This window comes from Copadichromis virginalis, linkage group LG8 (assembly GCF_057382275.1).
Source record: "Copadichromis virginalis isolate Kocher_CV1m ecotype Utaka linkage group LG8, C_Virginalis_male_GT1.1, whole genome shotgun sequence".
In the NCBI taxonomy this organism is placed as follows: domain Eukaryota; kingdom Metazoa; phylum Chordata; class Actinopteri; order Cichliformes; family Cichlidae; genus Copadichromis; species Copadichromis virginalis.
In genome coordinates, this window is record NC_140625.1 from 15,957,355 (window position 1) to 15,979,329 (window position 21,975).

Genomic DNA, 21,975 nt, shown 5'->3' on the forward strand with positions numbered 1-21,975 from the left:
CTTTACCTTTGCTTTGCTTGGGTTTTTATTCTGATTTTGCATTCATCATATTCTTTGCTATTCTTTTTCCAGCCCTCCTACGATCCCGATGCCAAGTCTGTGTTTCTGTGTTTCTTCCATGTTTTGTCTTTGTGTTTACTTTGGCCTGTCAGGTTCACGTGTGTTAGCCTCAGTCTCAGTGTTGCCTGTTATAGTTTGATAGTCTCTTCTCCTGTGTGGGTTGTTTTTCAGTTTTGCTTCTTTCTTGCTCATTAATTGGTTCTGTTCACCTGTGCCTTCTCTTCCCCAGCTGTGTCTCTTAATCATGTCTATTTAAGTCCTCAGTTTCCCTCTGTTCTTTGTCACACCATTGTCATTCCCACCTTGTATGTGTGCCCTGTCTGCTCAGTAATCAGTAAGTTCTAATCACATGACAGAATGACGTGACCATAACATGATAATATAATGCTGAAATGGCTTCCCAGCCCACATGCTTTCACTTGGTTTCAGTCGCTTTTGCCATGATTAATAATTGATACTGTTTGAAATGTTAAGGACATTTTAGAAGGCATCCTCTATTTTTAAGCTGGCTATTTGATCTGAGTGCTTCATATCAGGTTGAGTTTTGTGTTCCACAGTTGTGTCGGTTTGAATCTGTTCTCCATGTTTTTGAGTCAGCTTTCCCAGAAACTGTTTGTGCTGTCCCGCCTTCATCTATAGAAACTTTTTGTAATGTTTGACCAGTCGTCAACAAGACTGTTCATGCCTCCCAACCTGTGGCTGTGAAGACTGTTCGTCTTCCTGTGATCATCCCCGAGCATACCTGTCCACCTGTTCCTGTTCCCAGGGCGACTAAGGTCCAGCCATTTCCTGCACCCATACCAGTTCCTCAGGTGGGAACAGCTGATGTCCAGCCGTCACTTGGTTCGTCTGCCCTAACCTGGGCAGGTTTATATTATTGCTCAGGATGTCGGATGTTACCTATGTTAATAAAAACAAAATGTATACAGTTTTTTATGTAAGGCAAGACTGTTAACAAACAATCCAGTTGGACTTCCACTAGGCTACTTAATAATGTAATGGTGCATGGTGTTGATGTGGGTATGGAATAAGACTGGGCTGACTATTAAAACCACATCACTTTAAAAAATGAATGTATAAAGCCTGTCATGAAAGTGAAGCAGACTGATTCCCATGTTGTGGGTGGTTACTCACCATCCTATGTACTCATATTTTATCTTCATGCTGCACAGGGTACATGTCACAAGATGGGCACAACAGACTTCAGTCTTGCTAGTAGCGGTGAACTTGATTAGGTGATGTGCAAAAAGAACTAGAGTCACATACAGTATTTTCTTGCTGAGGACTTCTCTGCACCCACACAACCACAAATATAAAATGTAATTACCTTATGAGCTTTATCCACAAAACAAATGTACAACTTTCAATCAAGAAATTGTTACATCTAAGTTCTTGTGGGTTACTTAAACACAGCAGTCATGTCTGCATAAGCCTGAGTGAGAGCAGGAAAACAAAGACTATAATTTGCAGAGCAAATAAATGGAAGACATCAACAAGGGGTCGGTGTCTGTAGTTAAGACTTTCTGTACACACCACTGAGGTTAACTGGTTATAGTTTTCATATGTCCACAAGTCCACAGTGGCCTGTTTTGGTCTAGGTAATGTAAATTTTGTCAACCTATCCACAAACCTATCTGAAACCCTACGCCTTAGCTTACGCCATAATCTGTTGTACTGTTTGCTAGAAATGTAACCACACCTCCAGTGTTAAATTAACACTAGAGAGTGTCTATATGGTTCCACACCTCTGGGTGTTAAATACAACACTGTTGAGTGTTAAATTAACACCTTTGACAGTGTTATATGTTTAAAAGTAACCTAGTCAGTTTTGAAGATTAACAAAGACTAACACTGAGCAGTGCTGATTTTCTAACACTGGAAAATAACTCAAAATGTTAGAAATATTCCAGTGTTAGAAAATCAGCACTGCTCAGTGTTAGTCTTTGTTAATCTTCAAAACTGACTAGGTTACTTTTAAACATATAACACTGTCAAAAGTGTTAATTTAACACTGGAGATTTTGCTGTGACAGCATGTAATGACTATTATTGGCACGTTCAGTACCGTCATTTCCTCCTATGCATTCCTCCTTCAAATTGACAGGAAGAGAATAGATCTAATGGAAAAAAAAACACTTGCTGTGTGCATTCGGAAGCAGTGCTCTAATTTTGTCCTGGGTTAAAAATGCAGCACACCTGTTTCTTTATACTGCTGCACTTTCACCCTGTGACCTCCCACAATGGAAGTTGCAACACCAGTTTCAGGCCTAAAACACTCAGTAGTCTTTCCTAAACGCCACCACCAATGCATTTCTAAACACCTTTCTGAATAACTGAATAACTTTATTAATCTAGGATATTATTAAGCTACAACAAACTGACAGGCAAATATTGCCTTTTTAAGTCCAGATCATGCCAGTTATTACCACCATTTTAAGAATAATCCTGCACAGAAGCTCAGAGATGTACAAATACACAGAGTGAGATGTTGTATATGTTTAGGAGCTTGAGTTTGTGGAAAGAAATTTGCAAAACAACAAGTCAACACTTAACAAAGTCTTGGCTCCTGGTTTTAACTTCTTATGCTCCCTATTAGCACGTTTTCTCCACTATTGACTAAATGGCGACACCTATCGTTTAGGACAATACTGCAGCGGCTTCTTACACCTTGGATGACAGCATCTGTGTGACGACAGCGAGGCTCTGAGCGAAGCGACCACTGCAGAGGGTATATTGGAAGCTTCGGGCTGTTTTCTTGAAACAGAAGAAATGGTTGCTGAGATACCCAGAAACAAACAAATCATTGAGTATGTCTTGATAATGATTCTTAATTATAGAAGTTCTGACAAGCTGGGAATGTGTGTTGTTTTAATAATCACACACAAACCATAAAGGCCTTTATAAAGCTCACATCTTTTTTTTATTTCTACCTTGTATTCAAATCATAAAATTATTTTCCTCATACTTCAGCTTCAAAGGTTTTTGCTGATGTCATGGTCACATATTGAATAAGAGCATCAATGAGACAAAAGCAAAATGTTCACAGTAGTTAAATAACTTCATTCCTTCGATCAGCTGGCCCAGATTCACATGCCCCTCCTCTTCACTCAATCTTCCAGCCTGATGAAAGCAGCGAGCGTGTCAAGAAGAGAAAACACAAAGTTCAGTCACAAAGAGCTGGATGTGAGCACAGGTTCAAGACGAACAAGGATTTGGGTCACATTAATCACACTTTCAGTTCTTGCTTTTGTTTCCTCCTCATGCAAAGTACAGCAGAAAAATACTGACTGACTACTTCAGCTCAGTGACGCACATCCCCTCTGGATCAGAAATTAACCCTTGACTGATGTGCGTGTTAAGACCAATTAAAGTGCAAAGTCAAACAATTTAAACTCCTAATCAAGTTAATGACTGTTAAGAGGGGGGATTGACTAGATAACACCTTTTGTTCTCTTCAGACATCAAGCGCTTGTTCTGGTTAAATATTATCAGAGGAGCTGACTGAAGAGACAGGGGGGCTTGTACAGAGGGGCATAAAAGAACCTCCTTTTCTCCGCAAAATGCATCGGCACCCGAACCCTCCCACAGACAGAAAAGAGTTGTAGTCTCGCCTGAGTGTTTGCCCACATAAACTCAGTGGGATTACTCACTCTGTTTGTTCATGGCAACACTGCACCAATGTAAAGTAGCCCCGAAACCTTGGCCTGAGGCCCGTCTGAATTTTAAGTGACCAGTTTCCCCATTTGTGCGTCCCTGCACATCTCCCTCCTTTTTTCCTCTCTCCCGTTTCCACCCTGTTGCTCTCCAGGCCTTGCTTGCTTCTGGAGGAACGTACACATATCAAGGGCCTCCTTTCACTCCCGAGGTCCAGGAACGATATTTCTTATTTCACCGACTTGCAGGACAATCCCGCCCACTGTCACCTCGTAGCTCTATATAAGACAGGGAAAAGGACCTGATGATAAGAAGTCGGTCTCAAGACAAGCCCAGCCATGCAGTGTAAAGTCCTCGCCTATGTTGTCCTCCTGACTCTGATAAAGCATGGTGAGTATTATGGATGTTTACAGAGGCGGCACTGATCTTACTCTGGCTGATGACAAGGTATGAGGTGGGCTACCTCAGGTGGGCTATAAGTGAATCTTTTAGTATGGATGGTGCATATTAAAGACCTTAAGTGTTAGACATTGTGAGCATCCACCTGACCTTTATGTTGTGTTGATTCCTGGATTAAGTTACAGTGTATGTAACAGTGCGATATGACAGTATGTGAAGTGAGACGTGAGTGATTTTTAATATTCATGTAGCTTTTGTTGTTTTCTTTATAGGCCAGTGTGGCCAGTGCTGCCTAATGCGGCTGTTGGGTTTATAATGTCTGGTGAAGTTCAGCCGCTTATTAAGTGGAAGTGGCACAGTATTAACAGCCCATCAGACACAATGCATCACAGCTTAACTTCTAGAAAATATGTAATATAAACCTGGTAATGCAATATAAGTCTCTCTCCACCATGTCGAACTTAAAGTGACATCAGTGAGTATAAACGAAAAATAACCTCTTCCTCTTTGGTGCATCAGCACGAAGTTTGCTATTAACTGATTCGAGGTGCTTTTCAAAAATAGCCTGTCAAAAGCGTCAACAGTACAGTTTGACCTCCATTCTTAGGTTTCTTGTTAATCTGCTTTGATCGACCCGTCATTTAGCGAGAAACGTAAATAAGCGCTTCAACCGCTTTGTGTTACACCTGCCAAGAAGTGTTTATTGTACTAGTTACTAATTAAGCTGATTGGATGGCCGGGCCTGTCTTAAAGGCCTTGTATTTGCACTGAATCAATAAAGTGTAGTCAGATTACTGATTTACTCTCAGGGATGAAAAGAGAGAATGTATTCACTGTTCATTTAATTTAAGTCAACAAACTGGACAAGTGTTATTTGTCCAGCCTTAGACAGCTATTTGCTTTTACGGTTTTACTTTGTTCTCGGTGCTTTCTAATGACATTTATTACATAATTAAGTCAAACACATTAGAAAGACAATTTTGTATCTTCCACTAAACAATATATGTACAAGGTGCATGTTTGTGCCCTGGGTTATTTTCGTTTTTAAAAGAACTCAAATGGTTCTGTTTTGCATCAGCAAAAACAGGAAAATGCCATAAGGTCATGTAACTGGTTTGTCAGTCAGTTTCGCGGCAACCTTTCCAGTTGTAAGAGGAAGATTGTGATATTTCTTCTTTCTAAAGAAGAAGTTGTTTCACAAATGTTACAGGACAAGAGTTAAACAAAAAAACAACCCAATAACTCAAGAAGTCATGGCACTTCTTACCAAGTGCACTGGAAACATTTATTGAATATGTAACAACTTTTGATCATAACATAGTATTGTCTGTAACATAGTTTTTTTTGGTGGTGGTGTGGGGGTTTCTGAAATGCAGACCCAACCACACAAAAAAGGGCACATTGCATCTTCCAAGCCCTCATGTGTTGAAGTAAGGAGCCTTAATGATTCCCGTTTTGTTTTTTCCGTCCATCTCTCTCTACTTTCAGTGTCTTCGAGTGAAATTCAGGCCAGTCCAAATACAAACGCAACCCTCCCCTGCAACGTGACGCTCTTTGCTGAGGGGGACAACATAAACCAGTCTCTGATCGCAGTCAGCTGGATAAAAAATGGCTCTGAAATCGCCTCGTTTGGAAAAGCAGCAACCCAAATAAAGGAAGGCTTCAGCTGGGACAACGCTGACTTCGTCAATGGGGACTTCTCGCTGGTCGTCCTCAAAGCCAGTCTTGACCTGCAGGGGATGTATGAATGCACCATCAGCTACAACTTTACTATTCTGCACTACAGCAACGTTACATTTAGTATCATCGGTACGTCTTGTTTCCGTTCTCGTGGTTTTGATTCCTTTTTCTCACCTATGATCACATCTGAATCTAAAAATTAAGCTCAATTTAATTTCTTCTTCTCCCCCCATCCCCTTCAGCATCTCCCACTCTCTCAGTTCCTCATCAGTGGGTGGTGCTGGACACTAAGACCCAGCTTAAATGCCATGCAGACGGTTTCTACCCTCCTCCTGTCTCTTTTTCCTGGACCAGAGCGGGAGAAGTGATTCAACCTCCCTACCAGGTTGAAGTTGAACTGACCCCAGATGGGTACTACAGGGCTGTGGGGAACCTGACCTTCTATCCTTCCCACGAGGACCAGAATGTGACCTTTGGCTGCAAAGTCTCACACAGTGGAAACTATCAAGAGCTGGATTTTCAGCTCAGTATCACCCGTGAGTCACTGAGAGTCACTGTTTCCATATTAGTGGCCTTAATGCCTCATGGCCTGTCAGTATTTCTCACAGTACTTCTAATATTACATCCTCTATCACTCCATAACGTCACTTCTGTTCTTTAAAACCTTTAATCTGATGAAGCCTGTGACAAACCACAAGCTTTTTTAAAAAATACTTTCTTTACCCTTCTTCAGGTCCTTCCACTCTTAGGCTTTCTGTCCTGCCGACAACCTCCAAAAACTCTCCTCTTACTCTTTACTGCGACGTGGAGAGTTTCTACCCAGAGGAAGTGTCTGTGTCCTGGTATCAAAATGGCACAACCCTCCCTGACCTGCCTGTCACTGAGCAGAAACCAGATGGGAGTTACAGAACCAGACGCTACTATACTTTAAGCCCCGAGCAGAGGGCACAGCGTGGCAAGGTGGAGTGTGCCATGAACCAGCCTGGTTTAGTGAATCCCGTCAGTAGCTCAGCATACCTGGACAAGCTGGATCCTCAGAGTATGACCCAGTTTTGAATGTGCAATTCACAAGATCATAATGAAGTAACACAATGCTTTGACTAAAAATTGCTTGGATTATTTTCTTACTGCCGGTCCTTCTTTGAATCATCTGATAAATATCTCTCTCTGCTTCCTCTTAGATGAGGCCCCAGTGCTGAATAACTCGGCCAAAGCAGCCGTGGCTATGATGTGCATCTCTATAGTGCTGGTCTTCCTGCTTTGCTTTGGCTTTTCTTGGAGGAGAAGAGATGGTGAGTCAGAGCTCACCACGCAGTAACTGCAGCAGGAGATTTGTGATACTCAAGGGATTGAAGAAATAAGGCAAAGTCTATTTTTGTCCTTTGTGACTAAGGAGGAACTAAATTTGTACAAAACCTTTAGAGAGGAGGAAGTTGTAGTTTTTTTAGTCTCGGAAAATACACATACTCGAGAAAAGCCTTGAAAAAGTTCTGAATAATAAGAGCGTGACTTCACGTTTGTCATTTTCTCCCACTGTAGTTTCCAAGTAAGCTTCATCCTTACAGAAAAGCTAAAAGCATTACAACACAACAGCGCCCCCTTTTGAATTCTGATCTTTATCAAAAAAAGGTCCACCGACACCAAAGAGTTGAATCTCTTCATCTGAATGCTGTGTTTTCACCACTCATCCAAATTTCTGGGATTTCCTTACGCGAATGATTGTGCTTGCATGAAGACATTTTAATCCACTGATGTTCACTATGGCATTATTCACCTTACTCCAAGTGTGGAGCTGTAGATAAGGAATTTAAAGGCATATTTGTATGTGAATATATCACCTTATCTCTCTCTCTCTCTCTCAGTGTCTCTTATTTTATAATTGCTTGTGACCCTGCTCAGAGAAACAGAAATCTCTCAGCGTGTCAGGGATCATCCTCCCTCCCCGAGTGATAGTAGGTCAAAAGGGGAGGGTGTCACTGAGCATTGAAGGCAGGAGGGTGGACCAGGTGCAGACCGCATGGTTTCTCAATGACACCCCTATTTTTGACAACTCCCTCGCAGGTAGGATGCGTCGCATTCTCCTTTTTTTTCTGTGCTCCAGCTGTTACACTTATTGTTTGAATGAAGGAATTAATTTACACATATTTAAAGCACAGCAGAATCAATCTTTAAAGCAATTTTTGGTGATGGAAGCTGGTTGTTTAGGGAACTGGGGAAATGAAATGCAAGTGTTGGTGCTACACATGTTGGATTTTTCTCGCAAACACCCTTTAACGTCCTCTGTTTCCCCCTCTTTAACACGTTGATCTAACAATTGACCACCTAACACTCACAGGGACTTCCAAAGCTAACTTTAACTGCCTCTGTAACCCCCTAATCACCATCCATCTACCCTATGGTCTAACTCTCACCTCCCCAGTGTCAGAGAAAGGTCCTCTGCTGCCCTCCAGAGGTGAAATGGGTTACTACAAGCTGCACACTCAGGGGCCGCTGCACTCGTCCAAAAACGGCACTCAACAGCTGATCTCCTCGCTCACCTTCATCCCCAAGATTTCAATCCACAAGGGTGCTGTGTTTAAGTGCCAGGTGTCCTACATAGGCAAGGACAAGATCGTGGAGGAGAGGGTGTCAGAGAAGTTCACTGTTCTGTGTAAGAACATGTTTTTTTCTATTATTCAGTTTATTTTTGTAAGTCCTGCAGCTGAATCACTTGTATGTTTTGTTGCCCAGCTCCTCCTGAGGTGTCAGAAATACAGCTGGCAGAAACACAAAGAGACTCGGGTAATTCAAGAAGACTATCCTTTTGTATTGCATATTTAAAGTTAACCTGTTTGCAGGAGGCTACCATTGATGACATTTCCATCTTCCAGATGTCATCAGCCTGACAGTCCGAGCATCCCATTTCCATCCAGACGTCATCACTTTCCGCTGGTTCTGCCAGGGCGGTGAGCTCAGCCCCGTGGCGTCCCAGGCATCGTCCTCCCCTCGGCCCAATTCGGAGGGATTCTTTTCAGCCTACAGCCAGTGTAAACTTCCCCGCGCTGAACTGGAGAAAGGAGCAACTAAAGTGTGGGTTAGCGTCCACCACATTGCCCTGAAGCAGCCCATCACCCGGGAGACCAGAGGTAAGGATGAGGGATGAGGAGGGAATGGGGGAAATGTTGAAAAATCAAAGATTATTTTTTTATTTTGATCCCAAACAGGATTCATCAGGAGGCCGTGCGTGTCTGAAATTGTCAGCTCCACCATTTCCCAAGATCAAACTCTAGGATGTGAAATCACAGATTTCTACCCTCCGAACATTTCAGTGACTTGGCTTAGATTCAGGGAGGGAGAGCAAGATGATGGAGAGGAGGAGGTGATAGAGGGAGGAGAGATATGGGGCCCCATACAGACTGAACCCAGACGCTACAGGGCGACAGCCACTCTGAAGAGAAGGGCAACAAATCAGGAGAAAATCGACAAAAGAGGAGGGATTATTTGTAGAGTGAGACACTGTTCCCTACAGGATCCTGTTGAGAAACACTGGAGAAATGCTGACATTGGTAGGACTGACTGACGCACTTTTACCTGCTTTTTAAACTGCACGATTAAAGTCTCAAGGATGTTCCAACGGTAACTATCTGTATCCCTTGTTCCTCAGTCGCTCCATCCATTCCTCCATCAATCTCAGTCTGCTGGAGCAGCGAAGGCATTGGTGTGTTCTCCCTCTTGTTGAAGGGAGGTCACCCAAAGGCCAAGTTACAGTGGTCAGCAGGAGGACCCACGCTCTTGCCACTGGTGTCCAATGAGACGGAGGAGATCGGAGATGATGGACAAAGAGAAATGAAAAGCGTGTGTGCCCTGGAGATGTCCACAAGCCAACCGAGTCAGACAAACGAACCGCTGAAGAGACAAACAAATGGATATGCAATAAGTACTGAGATACATAAATATCTACACGTAAAAGGAGATAGATAGATAGATAGATAGATAGATAGATAGATAGATAGATAGATAGATAGATAGATAGATAGATAGATAGATAGATAGATAGATAGATAGATAGATAGATAGATAGATAGATAGATAGATAGATAGATAGATAGATAGATAGATAGATAGATAGATAGATAGATAGATAGATAGATAGATAGATAGATAGATAGGACAAATTCAGTTGTAACCTTTCTTAGAGTCAAAGATGGTATAAAATACAGATGGAACCCACTGTTTTCTGATGGTTTTGAGTTTAAAACTACACCCACACTGGCTAATGATCTGGGACTGACAGCTCATTAGACAATGAGCTTTTCATATCATAGATAATCCTCCATATTGTGACCAAAATATACGAAACAGACTCAATTTTATTCTTTTTGCCATGCAACTGTCGCCATCTGCTGGCCGTCGGATAGAATGCAGTTTACATACACCTGGAAAGCTGAAAGTCTGAATGCTTTCTACTGTCTATGGTCTGGTAGACTAAACGTGGAACGCTATCCCCTAGGATTATTTTTAAAGGAAAATAAACACTGAAGTAAATCTTTCTTTGGTGTGCATTAAAATGTCCACTTTCATTTTACAAGCGAGGGTGATCGTAAGAAAGCAAAAATATACAGCTCTGTATGTGTTTTTCGAACTTTCATCACTTTTCAGAAACAAAAGCGGCAGTCACAGACCCTGACATCGAAGGAATACAGTACATCGACGAAAACGTGGATGAGGAGAATAACACCATAGACAGGGATGAGGACTCGACGTCAGACGGCGAGAAGGACGGAGAGGACGACCCGAGCGCGCTGCACATCAATAAGGTCAACTTGAGCAGGGTTCTCAAAGAAAACGAGAGGGCACGTCTGAGAGTCTGCGTGGAGATCACGCACCCTGCTCTCAAGCTTCCTGTTTACCGGACATGGACAGGTGAACACTTAAGCCCTTCTCCTGTTGAAGTAACCTCAGTAAGGCCAGAGAATCACTTATCGAGTACTTGCTGTTATCTATCCGTACAGGAAGAGGCTAATTCGATCACATGGAGTAGGGGAGAGTTTTTCTCATGTTTTGCTCTTTTCCTCTTCCAGAGCCCAATGAGGAGAATTCATCCACTGCATGAAAGTCCTGCATCAGTCTATTTCTATTATGATGTATCTAATATTTATCCCCTCAGGAAATATGAACTATTACTGACACAGTTTATGATGTGATCATGCATTTATTTATATTCTTAGTCTATTCTTACTCTGACATCCTTTTATTTTTTCCTTCCTGCTTATTTTTACAAATATTAATTTTTTTTTTACAAATAATGTTACAACAGTAATTGATTAGCTTTAATCAGCGTTTTGAAATAAAAGCTAAATATTCTAGTCTTTCAAGGCTCTCGTGATAATGAGTTATTAGAAAAGGTTACTGCAGCAAGCCTCATGCAAAGGAGATATCTGTTGTTGGTCAACCGACGTATCGGAAATTACTTCTCCTTTTAAAAGGCACTTCTGCTTTGACGCTGGGCTTTTCTTTTCTGTTTTTTTACTCTCCACTCTTGACCACAGCAGCACCGCCTCCGCAGTGCTGCGAGGAGGTGTTGTGCGGCTGAGCCCAATAAATATATAACTTCTTAGTTCTTTAGCTTGCAGCTTCTGCCTTTCAGTTCATAGAGCAGCTACTTCTGCTGCAAATATGTTAACAGCCTCCCCGTACTGCAGCGCACCGTTTCAGTTCTTTGATTGTGAAAATAACGGTTATCTTACTTCCACCTCTTCCATGTTGTAGAAATTGCATATTATTTCCTACATATAAAAACATAAACAGCTGCTTAACTACCATTAGAAATCGTTCTATATAAAAAATAACAGAGCCCTAAAATTTGCCCCAGAGTTACAAACCAAATGAAAAGAAAAGAATAATTGTGACTTTGTGAGCATTTGATTCGATGGTGACAGTACGAAGGGCTAAAAACATTTTCACTAAGAGATATCTGCTTAATAATGGAACTTAGAGGTGAGTCACGTCCAATTGGTCAATGACGTCACTGGAAATAAGGTATTTTTTAAGAAGCTAAAATCAGATGAAACCAAATTTGGGACATGCTCTTTTCTAATGCCAATGTGACTCATTCGTGCTCAGTTGACCTGACTCTACAGTGTGTCATGAGCGGGGGGAGGGGGTTGGTGGTTTGGAACAGGCCACCTTCACGCCCCCAGATGTTTTTTTGTTGGGGTTTTTTTTTTTTTTTTTTTTAAGACTTGCGGCGATCAGCTGACTCATATCGCATCAGCTGGAGCTATTTCTGAGACTTTGCACAGCTCTCTATGTACCCATAAAAGGCATTGTATTATTATCCTTCATATGCAGCACTCAGCAACAACTGGCTGGTGAAGTCACCCATTTATGATGCACAAAAAGAAGATTCATAAAATCAAGAAGCTATCTTCAGAAATATTTTATTGCTCGTGCATATGCCTTATGATTTATTTTTGCAACTTGTGAAAATAATGACTCTGTCTTGGTTTATGGGTCTCTTTGAATGGTGTCTAATTCAGTCAAAAAGTATCCTCTGTGTTCCATTTCATTAATGTATTCATGCAAACAATAAACATGTGCTTATATATGTGGCGGTCTCAGTCATTTAATCATGAATGCGTGTTCTCAGGTGGATCCTGGCAGCGCCGTTTCAGAGCAGCGCTTCGGTATCTGTCACAGAGTTTTACGAACTTTTTTTTTCCTGTGGCTATGCTCATTATTCACATCCGCAAAGTCTGCAACGCGTCTTCTTATGTTAACGTGTGAATGTGTGTGTTAATCTGTCTCTTCCTCATTATCATACCCCGGACATATGTCAGTTCTAGGGGGAGGAAGTGAACGGCCACTAACAGCTGATGTGTTTCCATCCTGGACGCGCTTGGCTGCAACTTTCTGTTGACTTTCTGCCTGGTTGCAAAGACCGCTTAGGGGGGGGGAAACTAAAGTGACACAGTGCTTTGGTTTGTCCATGATTTTTTTTTTAATAACGAGAACGTCACGTCAGATGGTCAGAGAGTGACCAAGGAGGAATCGTAAGGATGGACCCTGAAAGTCCCGTGTCCCGCATGGAGAGAACTTTGTGGACAGTCTGGGTGAGAAGCCGTCATCGTTTCAATCCAAACCTGTAACGAAACGAAAGATTTGTGTTTTAAACTTTTAAGTCCGTCAAACGTGGATGTAAATAGTCTCTCTTCCTGTGTGTCAGTGGGTCTCTCTCTCTCCACGCATATCCGCCTACGCAATGTCTCTGCTTACCCCCTCCCTTTCTCGGGGAGAGGGAGAGAGGGGGGGGATGTCTGTGAATCACTGGCATGTTCACGTCCAAGACAAAGAAGTCTTCTCCATGCTTATTTGAACCTGGGCAGTAATTCTTCAAAAGTAAAAACATTAAGTGCAAATCAAAGCTTAACAGTTCAAAGAAATCTTTTGTCCATCTGTTGGAACAGCTTCTCTGTTTTAGACAGAAGCCTTTATTAACTGCTGAAACCTTTTCTCCTTCAAAGTGCACATTAACCTGCTGGATGCTGATTGAGAGATTATGATTATAGATCACAGCAGACGTTTGAGATCTGATTGCTCTGTTGGTCATCAGCTGGAGACTGTCTGCAGTTCTTTCTGAGAACTGATCCTTGTAATATGTGCGCTCCTTGCAGTTGCAGCATTAGTGAGATTCCTCACAGTGCATCCCGGAGCGCAATGACTGTTTGAGACTGTTATTACACAGGAGACAGTCTTACAAACAGGAAACGCAGGTGTACCATTTACTGGGTTTAAATTTCAGAGTCCTGCTGTTATTGTTGTTCACTTCTGCTAGGGTGCACTGATTTCCTGTTTGGGGATTTTGTTTGTTTGGGTTTTGTTTTTTTTTCATCTATCACAGCCATAGACTTTGGAATTATCTGTCTGTCCATGTTAGGATTTCCCGCTGGTTGCCTGTTTTTTTAAAACACACGTTGAAACTAATTTAAACTACTTGGCTTTTAACCCAGAATGATAGTGCTGTGTTCTTACTTTGTCTTCATCACTGTTTTTATTGTTTTATTGCTGTGCCATGCTTTGCTGCTTCATACAGCACTTCATGAAACTCTGTTTTTTAGGTTAGATTAAAATATAATTGGATTGGATGTTTAATTATTTCACATTTCTGGTAGTGATGAACCCACATCAACTAATAACAGTTCGCATGACATCTACAAAAAAAATTCAGCTCCTTTCATCTCTTTATTTTGGACTCACATCTGCTTTTAAACCACTCTCGCTTCTCTCATCAACCTGCTTTTCAGACGTGGCAGGTAGTTATTGTCACAGTTTAGTCGCCTGACAGCTGGTCTCGATAGCCATTGTGACACTTGGTGATATACAATGAAAATAAACAGATTCTGATGTTTTAAAGCCTGTTTCACCAGTTTGAACAGGTGACCCATATTCTGGGGGCTTGAGTCTCCTTTCTAGGTGCTTGGGTTTGAGTCTGCTTACTCACACTCCTTCTTCCCACTTCTGAGTCTATTGTGTGCACTTCTGTGTCCAATAAAGGACATGATGCCCACAAACAAATCTTAATACAATCAAACTACTTGCTGGTGAAGTGTGTTCACCAGCAAGTAGTTGGTGAACAGTGTGCACCAGCTACAACAGACAAATATGGGGAAGTTGGAGATAAAAGAAACAGCTAAACAAAGAAAATATCATGAGATCCTCAAAAAGACATAAGTTGAAATAAATGTAGATGTTTCTCAGCGTAAACTAAATGCTTTATGTTTGCCATGTTGTATTTATAAAATGTTTGTGTTTTGGTCAATCCTGTAAAGAATGGACCATGATTTTTATTTTCTTTTTTTAACAGGAGTGTTTGTTGGACATCTTAACAAATGAAACAAAAATAATACAAATAATTCTTATTCTCATTTTTATGCAATTCTTTCATTTGTTTGTTTGTTTGTTTGTTTGTTTGTTTGTTTGTTTGTTTGTTTGTTTGTTTGTTTGTTTGTTTGTTTTTGGGGGGGTGGGCACTGACAGGGTTAAAGTCTATTACATTGAATTTTTCTTTTTACTTTAATACATTAGCAGCTAATGTAACTTATAATCAATGAAGTCAGGATTCCATGGAGGCCGGTCAGGTTCTTCCTGTTCATGGCTGTGTTTTGTGCATGGGAGTATTGTGGTGCTGAAACAGGAAAAGACTTCCACGAAGTTTCTGCAAAGCTGGAAAGAAACTGTTGTGTAAATAGCCTTGAATGCAGTGACACTAAGAGTCTTTAAATGCTACTTGTGCATCTTTAAAAAAAAACAAACCAAAAAAAACATGGGCTATACAAACTACCTGGAATGACTGAAAATAAATCAATGCGGGGAAAACAAATATATTCACACTTTTGTCTTTTGTTGGATTTTATTGATGCTGCAAATTAAAGTGTTACATAATGCAAATTTCTTTTTCCTTCCTTTTTTTCTTAGTACTACATAACTGGAGCTGTAAACAGATTCATCAGGCCACAGCCCGCTGACACTGTCAACAATGACCCAAACACAAATCAGGAATCTGCAGCTGAAATCAAGCACCCTCCCTCTGACTCAACAGAGGGTGACAGTAGCAGAGAAGGTGTCGAGGAGGAGCAGCTTGTCGCAACATCCTCTCTGCTGAGCTCGTCTCGCCCCGTTGTCAAATGGGAACTTTGCACCACAGAAATCGACTTAGGGGTTGATGAAGAAAACATGCAGTACAAAACCCAGCTGAGAAAAGTCGACGAGAGCAAAGAGGATGGTGAGGGCAAGAGAGAGGAACAGCGTGACAAGACAGGAAATGATCATTCAAATGATTCAAGAGCAAAAGAAGACGAACGACACACGATGGAGATCGAAAAAATGCCCACTTGTGCAGGACTTGCAGGGCCTGGAAATGATGAACATGAACATGCCGCTTCTGGACCACAAAATTTGTCCGAGGTTGCAACATGCCAAGAAACAACTGAGGAGGAAACTGATGCTGAGAATGCAACAGTGAGATTAGGGTTGCCCGGTGATCATCCAACAAAGGAGGAAAAAATAAAAGAAACCCAAGTAAAAGGAGAAAAGGATCAAACCCATGATAAAGAGAAGGAAGACCTTGAAGCAGAAGACACTTTGAGAAAAGAAGAAAATGATGATAAACTGCGCAGTGAAGATGAGCGAGAGTTAAAAGCAGAAAACACTGAGGTAAAAGCATGCATAGCTGCAGGTATAAGTCCAGATGATATGGATCACATGCAGAAAGGAAAGGGAGAGGTAAAGGAGCATGATGCAGTGTTATTGGATGATCATTCAGGAAGGGAGGAACTTGTTAAAGAAACCCGGCTGAAGGAAGAAAATGCTAAAGCAGATCATGAAAAGGAAGAAGATTCAGAAGCAGAAGCCACTGAAGTAAGAGAGGAATATAACAACATGCACTGTGATGATGACAATTTGGTAGCAGAAAACAACGCGTTCAAAGTATGCATGACAAAAAGTCCAAAAGAGGAGGATTACGTGCACGAAGGAGAAGGAGAAGTACAAAAGATTGATACGGTGACACCAGATCATCATCCAAGAGAGGACCAAATTATCAAAGACACCCAAATAAATGAAGAAGATGATACACTTCATCATGAAGAAGAGCGAGATTTAGAAGCAGACCCAGAGATAAACGTGTATCGAAGTATCAAAGATATAAGTCCAGAAGATCAGGCTCATACGTACGAAGGAGAGGCAGAGATACAGAAGAATGATGCAGTGACACTGGATGATCATCCAAAAGAGGATAAAATTACTGAAGAAACTCAATTAGAAGAAGAAGATGATCAAATCCAGCATGAAGATGAACAAGATTTGGAAGCAGAAGACACTGAGATAAAAGTGTGCATTAGCACAAGTTTAAGTCCCGATGATGATGATAACCATCGCCTGCAGGAAATAGAGTCTGAAGTACAGAAGAATGATGCAGTGACACTGGATGATCATCCAAAAGAGGATAAAATTACTGAAGAAACTCAATTAGAAGAAGAAGATGATAAAATCCAGCATGAAGATGAACAAGATTTGGAAGCAGAAGACACTGAGATAAAAGTGTGCATTAGCACAAGTTTAAGCCTAAATGATTATGATAATGATCACCTGCAGGAAATAGAGTCTGAAGTACAGAAGAATGATGCAGTGACACTGGATGAACATCCAAGAGAGGATGAAATTACTAAAGAAACCCAGTTAGAGGAAGAAGATGATAAAATGCAGCATGAAGATGAACAAGATTTAGAAGTAGAAGACACTGAAGCACCAGAAGAAGATGATAAAACAGACTATGAAGATGAACAGCAGTTAGGAGCAGAGGGCACTGAGGTCCAACTGTGCAAAACTACAGATATAAGTCCAGTACTGGATGATCACAAGCAGGAAACAGAGGCTGAGTTACAGAAAACTGATACAGCGACACTGGATGAACATCCAAGAGAGGATGAAAGCAAAGAAACTCAATTAGAGGAAGATCATCCAATAGAAGATGAAATGTTCAAAGAAGACAACTTAAAGGAAGAAGATGAAAAAACAGATCATGCAGATTTCGAAGCAGAAGACACTGAGATAAAAGTGTGCATTAGCACAAGTTTAAGTCCCGATGATGATGATAACCATCGCCTGCAGGAAATAGAGTCTGAAGTACAGAAGAATGATGCAGTGACACTGGATGATCATCCAAGAGAGGATAAAATTACTGAAGAAACTCAATTAGAAGAAGAAGATGATAAAATCCAGCATGAAGATGAACAAGATTTGGAAGCAGAAGACACTGAGATAAAAGTGTGCATTAGCACAAGTTTAAGCCTAAATGATTATGATAATGATCACCTGCAGGAAATAGAGTCTGAAGTACAGAAGAATGATGCAGTGACACTGGATGAACATCCAAGAGAGGATGAAATTACTAAAGAAACCCAGTTAGAGGAAGAAGATGATAAAATGCAGCATGAAGATGAACAAGATTTAGAAGTAGAAGACACTGAAGCACCAGAAGAAGATGATAAAACAGACTATGAAGATGAACAGCAGTTAGGAGCAGAGGGCACTGAGGTCCAACTGTGCAAAACTACAGATATAAGTCCAGTACTGGATGATCACAAGCAGGAAACAGAGGCTGAGTTACAGAAAACTGATACAGCGACACTGGATGAACATCCAAGAGAGGATGAAAGCAAAGAAACTCAATTAGAGGAAGAAGATGATAAACTGCAGCATGAAGATGAACAAGATTTAGAGCCAGAAACTGTTGAGGCAGCAGACGACAATGATAAAACCGACACTGAGGTGAAAGTGTGCATAGGTACAGATGTAAGTCCAGAAGAGGAGGCAGAGGTACAGAAAAATGATGTAATGACACTGGAAGATCATCCAATGACAGATAACATTAAAGAAACTGAGTTAAAGGAAGATGATAAAATGCAGCATGAAGATGATCAAGGTTTAGAATCAGAAGCCTGTGATATTATGCTACAACTGGACTCTCAAAATGTAATCAAGTCAGAGGAGAAAACAAGTCAAGCTGAAAATCAGCTCTCAGCTTTTGGAGACCAGCCAGATACATCAGTGGTTATGCTCACTGTTATCACAAAATCTTATGCAATGACTCATAGCAGTGAAAATGATGAAGGTGAGAAAGAGAAGTGGGTTGAGACAGAGCGGCCTGCCATCAACGAGACAACAGAAGTGCCAGATCTGGACGAGAACATCGGAACAGAAGCAGAAGACACTGAAGGAGAAAATCTTTTAACTCAATATGATTTATCCGGTAAAGAAGCTGCACTGAAGACTGCTTCACAGCTGCACACAGCTGGATTCACAGATGAATACGAGGAGGATATGAGAGTCCCAGGAGTGCAGACCAAAACTAGGCAGGCCGGTGTGACAGTAACAGATATTTCAGAAGAGAGACTCATTGATCAAGACCAAGAAAAAGAGGAGAGCGTCTCCAGTGAATCCTACACCGAAGAATTTTACAACGAAATTATAGATTCAAGCACCTCAGTTACAGTAAAGCCCAAAGGCGAAACGACGCAGGAAACAGACGAAGAATTTAAAAACACTCTCCCGGGGATCAGTGAAGGCCAGTGTGCCGTGCTGCAGGAACTAAATACTCCAACGTGTGAGGAAATTCAAGAGGGAGTTTCCAAATATAACAATGAGCTTCGGAGGGCCGATGAAAATACAACACAAAGGTTCCTGGAAGCAGGAGATTGTGAGGAAATCCCGGCAACTCAATTACCAGAAGAGGTGGAGAGCGGAGATCAGGAGAGCCTTGAAAACAGTGACTGCAGGACTGGAGCTGACCATTTACTGCTGAAGGAGTCCATGGAAGACAAACAAGAAAGCAAAGAAGAGACTGAGACGAGCTTTGGTTTGTTTGTGGAGGAGCACGAAGGCACACCGGACCTTGAACTAGAGGCAGAGAGCAAGCTTGTTGAAGGAGTAATTCAAGAATCAGGACTTGACAAAGAAGAAGGAAAATTACTGACAAGTTCAATGAAGACAGAGGTGACTGGAACACATGTTGGTTTAGTGGACGAGACTGAAAGGAGATCAGAAGGGCTGCATGATGGTGGCAGAGGATCTACAGGAGGTGAAACAAGAGAAGCGGTTGCAGCAGCAGAAGTGGTTGGAATCGTCATTCAGGAGTCATTAGCAGCCATAAAGTTGGATCAAAGCATCAGCAGACCGTTAAGTTTACAAGAAGACACGAGTGAATATGGGTTTGTGAGACCCTTAGCTGAAACTGAGCCTATATCCGTTGATGATACCTCTGTTGAAATGCAAGATAAAGCCATTGAAAAAGAAGGAAGGGGTTGTGAAGATGAAGAGGAGGAAGCAGAAAATGGAATCCAGACCTTAAATGAAATGGATTTACAGATAACTAAAGAAACTGCAGGTGAGCTAATCACAGAAAGAGGAGACAAAGAGATTCCTCTGAATGCAGAATTGGAAATATCTCAACACTCTGAGACTCAGGAGATAAACAATCAGTCGCCACACAGAGCACTTGAGATAAGTGAGACACAAATAATAGTAGCTGAAACAGCTGACGAGCCCAGACCAGAGGATTTGCCAGTGACGTCATCAGAGGAAAAAGGCAGTTCAGTCAGTGGACATCAAGACGTAATTGATGAAGAAATCCTTGACTTGTGGATTGAGGCGGTGATGTCAGAGGACACTGATGAGATTAGACAAGAAGAGCCCAAGCCAGGGCAGCTATTGGACGCCAAAACAGACACTTTAAATGAGGGTGAAATATCAACAGAGAATGAGAAAGTGTCACTAGCAGAGGCCATTTGTAGGGAATCTGAGGCAGTAAGTGACACAGAAATGTCTTCATCAACTGTGGAGTCTGGATTTTTGGACCAGTTTCTCAGTGAATCGTGTATTCAGAGTAGTGAGACTCAGCTGCTGAAATCAACGAGCACTGACTCACTCCAGGGGATCCATGAGCTGGTGGCTAGCGTGTCCACAGACATCTTTGGAGTTATCGGACAGCCTCAAACTCAGGACTTACTGACAGAGGAATCAGCCGAGACAGAGAAAGAATCGGTCGCTGATATAGAAGCTCAATCACATCTGAACCAGGAATCTCAAGAAAAAGCAGAAGAAAGAGCTGAAACATTAGAGACTGAAAGTGGATCACGGAAAGCGTATGAGGATGTTGAAGAAGCAGATGTAACAACAATGACAACACAGAGCTCTCCTTCGCATGACAAGAAGGTAGAAGCTGAGGAGGAGCATCTTGAGGTAACCGCGTCTGATTCTTCAGATGAACTCAAACCCGCTGAGTCTGAAGAATCTGAAAGTGACTCACAAAGTGAACCTGAGAAGGACACACTGAATAGACCACAGCCTGCACATTCATCCTTATTTCCTGTGCTAAACGAGGCCCAGGTAGCAGAAGAGCCAACAATCGAATATGAGAATAAGGTATTGTTTCTATATGGCATAAAAAAAAATTTGATTAAAATCAAACAATGTTCATAACAGACTTTTGGGGCATTACAGGTGGATGGCCCTGTGCTGGACTTTGCTGTGCAAAGGTCACGAATTGCTGTTAAGAACCCTCGTGTAAGGCCACCTAAAAATCCCCGCTCCCTGCTTCATATGCCCTCGGAGGAACCCACACCCACACCTACACCATCTTCACGTTTGCCGGTCAAACTCCCTGGAGGTGTGCCTTTAGGAGGCATAGGTATTGGAATAAAACTCCCTGGTAGGTCACTCATGATACATGAATCCCAATATCTTAGTCTTGATAGTCTATTAAGACTTTCTCTGGTCTTTATATCCTGTTATTTTCACAACTTCCAAATAATTTCACACGTTTGCTTTTCTTAGGGCTCGGTGCTGGATTTCCTGTTTTAAAAAAGACACAGCGGGCAGTGAGAGACGAAAATACCCAGGAAACAGTGTCACAGGTACTGCTAAGAGTGTTTAAATACCTGTTTTTTTTCCCTCTTAAGTTAAGATATATATATGTATCATTAAAATGACGGAATTACCACAGGAACCTGAAACAAAGCCAGAGGAGAAGAATGACGCTCCCCCACAGGAGGAGGAGGAGGCACCGAAGAAGCCTAAATGGATGCCACCAAAACATCCCGGGTAAGGATGGCAAAAGGGGGGAGAAACAGTCACCAGAAAAGACACGCCCTGTTTCTGACTTTTTAAAAATTTATTTATTTATTTTTCTTCTGTGTCCACAGAGGATTTGGAAATCCCCTGATGGCAGAGCTAAAGACCAAACTGAAGAAAACACCAAAGGAGTGAGAAGCTCAATGGCTGTGTGCAAATACCTGAATGTAATAAACATATGGTTTTAATTTTGTGTACTGAGAAATTGTTCTTTATGTCCCCTACTTGTTCATTGTAATTTGTAAAATAAAGATAAACTTTCTTGCATGAAAACAGTGTTGATACAATTAATCTCAATTTAAAAAAACAAAACAAAACAAAGAAACACGAGTTCCCTTGTATGAGCAGTCACGAAAACATTTCTTCTCCAAACTGTTCAACCTGAGTTGCCACCCTAATAAACTCATTTCTAACCCCTACTCTATTTCTTTTCCTAAATGTCTATTCAAACATGGTAGAACAGTTTGAATTGACATACCTATCATGCACGGTGTAGAAAACTAAAGGGGAATCTAAA

At 41.5% G+C, this 21,975-nt stretch overlaps 2 protein-coding genes across 3 annotated transcripts; both read left to right on the forward strand.

Annotated features, from left to right (window-relative positions):
* The first annotated feature begins 3,857 nt into the window (after window positions 1-3,857).
* On the forward strand, window positions 3,858-11,146 carry LOC146703056 (hemicentin-1). 2 transcript variants are annotated; one of them, XM_085466161.1, is made up of 13 exons: window positions 3,858-4,103; window positions 5,601-5,921; window positions 6,035-6,328; window positions 6,526-6,831; window positions 6,974-7,084; window positions 7,692-7,853; window positions 8,128-8,442; window positions 8,523-8,573; window positions 8,663-8,917; window positions 8,996-9,337; window positions 9,436-9,708; window positions 10,431-10,694; window positions 10,853-11,146. In XM_085466161.1, exons 1-13 carry the CDS (start codon window positions 4,052-4,054, stop codon window positions 10,882-10,884), a joined length of 2,778 nt encoding a protein of 925 aa, XP_085322287.1. In that variant the 5' UTR covers window positions 3,858-4,051; the 3' UTR covers window positions 10,885-11,146. The 2 variants fall into 2 exon arrangements, with proteins under 2 accessions (XP_085322287.1, XP_085322288.1); XM_085466162.1 differs by having other exon boundaries at window positions 8,212-8,442.
* A 1,490-nt stretch (window positions 11,147-12,636) lies between these two features.
* Window positions 12,637-21,731, forward strand: LOC146703057 (uncharacterized). The gene is made up of 6 exons (XM_085466160.1): window positions 12,637-12,883; window positions 15,246-20,750; window positions 20,829-21,036; window positions 21,162-21,241; window positions 21,331-21,428; window positions 21,530-21,731. The coding sequence occupies exons 1-6, from the start codon at window positions 12,830-12,832 to the stop codon at window positions 21,591-21,593; spliced, it is 6,009 nt and encodes a 2,002-aa protein (XP_085322286.1). The 5' UTR covers window positions 12,637-12,829; the 3' UTR covers window positions 21,594-21,731.
* Window positions 21,732-21,975: the final 244 nt, after the last annotated feature.

Excerpts from the sequence above, each read along its gene's own strand:
- LOC146703056 (XM_085466161.1), top strand. The coding sequence starts at position 4,052 with ATGCAGTGTAAAGTCCTCGCCTATGTTGTCCTCCTGACTCTGATAAAG. Across the intron at positions 7,085-7,691 it reads TTCTTGGAGGAGAAGAGATG|AGAAACAGAAATCTCTCAGC; the intron begins GTGAGTCAGAGC and ends GACCCTGCTCAG. Across the intron at positions 9,338-9,435 it reads CTGGAGAAATGCTGACATTG|TCGCTCCATCCATTCCTCCA; the intron begins GTAGGACTGACT and ends CTTGTTCCTCAG.
- LOC146703057 (XM_085466160.1), top strand. The coding sequence starts at position 12,830 with ATGGACCCTGAAAGTCCCGTGTCCCGCATGGAGAGAACTTTGTGGACA. Across the intron at positions 12,884-15,245 it reads GAACTTTGTGGACAGTCTGG|TACTACATAACTGGAGCTGT; the intron begins GTGAGAAGCCGT and ends TTTTTTTCTTAG. Across the intron at positions 21,429-21,529 it reads ATGCCACCAAAACATCCCGG|AGGATTTGGAAATCCCCTGA; the intron begins GTAAGGATGGCA and ends CTGTGTCCACAG.